Source organism: Pygoscelis adeliae, unplaced genomic scaffold (genome assembly GCF_000699105.1).
Source record: "Pygoscelis adeliae isolate BGI_AS28 unplaced genomic scaffold, ASM69910v1 Scaffold57, whole genome shotgun sequence".
Lineage (NCBI taxonomy): Eukaryota > Metazoa > Chordata > Aves > Sphenisciformes > Spheniscidae > Pygoscelis > Pygoscelis adeliae.
In genome coordinates this window covers 13,798,478-13,799,734 of record NW_008825615.1, presented here as the reverse complement: position 1 = coordinate 13,799,734, position 1,257 = coordinate 13,798,478, and the positions used below count along the sequence as shown (strand labels likewise).

The 1,257-nt window shown below is 39.5% G+C and overlaps 1 protein-coding gene across 1 annotated transcript in view; it reads left to right on the top strand.

Annotated features, from left to right (window-relative positions):
• Positions 1–899, top strand: part of BAG2 (BCL2-associated athanogene 2) — a 4,796-nt gene extending 3,897 nt beyond the window's left edge. Inside the window, exon 5 of the mRNA XM_009333250.1 lies at positions 8–899. Coding sequence (XP_009331525.1) covers positions 8–298 — 291 coding nt within the window. The 3' untranslated portion in view covers positions 299–899. The remainder of the gene's footprint in view (positions 1–7) is intronic.
• The last annotated feature ends 358 nt before the right edge of the window (positions 900–1,257 follow it).

The following is a 1,257-nucleotide window of genomic DNA, read 5'->3' as shown; positions in this document are numbered from 1 at the left end:
CCTACTGCATGCCACGAAGATGATCGATGAAATTGTCAATAAACTTCTAGATGATTTGGAAGACGCCAAAATCCGCTTAATGTCGCTTTACGGTGCGTGCACATCTGACGTGCCAGCAGGACCCATCGATCAGAAATTTCAGTCTGTGGTAATCGGATGTGCCATTGAGGATCAGAAGAAAATCAAAAGGCGGCTAGAGACTCTGCTCAGAAACATAGAAAATTCTGAAAAGTCAATCACATTGTTGGAGCATCAGAAATCATCTGTTCGACAGTCTTGCAACAGCAAACAGGATTAAACTACCCTCCTGGCTACTTCTGGCAAATCGCAGGATGAGCAGACCGCCATAAAAAGCACACAGAAGCTAAGAAAAAAAATTCTCTGTCCAAGCACGCGCATATATATGCATGCACGCGCACCAAAGTATCTTTGATTGCGAGATGCGAGCATTTAGTGGGTTTTGGTAGCGTTGGCATTTTCTTTTGGCAGTAAGAATGCTATCAGGAGTTCTCCTGTAGAGTCGATACTGCTCTATTGCAAAGTGTAATTGTGCTTCTGCTGAACTGTCAGAAACTGTCAAAATCTAGCCTTTCCTCCATTCTCCTGGGGTTTTTTTTAAACTAAAGTTGTTTTGTCATATAGTGAGATTTCAGCTTTTCTCTGCTGTATACATACTGTGCAAACTAGACTTTTGGGGAAAAAAAGGCAAATCGTGGCAATAAATCAAAAACATTAATAAACTGTATATTGTATTTTCACAAATGACACACTGTCCTACTCATTACGATTTGTAATTTTAATAATTTGGCACTGTGCGTAAGTAGATCACTGTACTTTCAAGAGACAGACAGATACCTCGTTTGTAACTGATAATGTAAATTTGACTTATTTTGACCTAAGTTACTGGTTTATTTTTAAAATTCCTGCTTCTGTTTGCCTTCCACTTTCCTAAATCCTGTCTCACCTGACCCACAGGAGGTCTGCGATACAGCCATCACTACCCTCTCCTATGCTTTAAGACGTGCCACATCCATCAACGATCCCACAGATCTGAACAATCTAACTTTAAAACCAGCGATACTGTCCTTAAAAGTTTCTTTCACACAGTCCCACCTGTAAGACACAGGAAAATACACTTTTTTTTTTTTTTTTTAAACTGTAGTTCCATGCTGGCTATCAACCATGTAGCACCGTTAAAAGTAACTCAAAATAATAGCTAAAAGTAGCTGGCATCATACACGTAACAGATCAACAAAA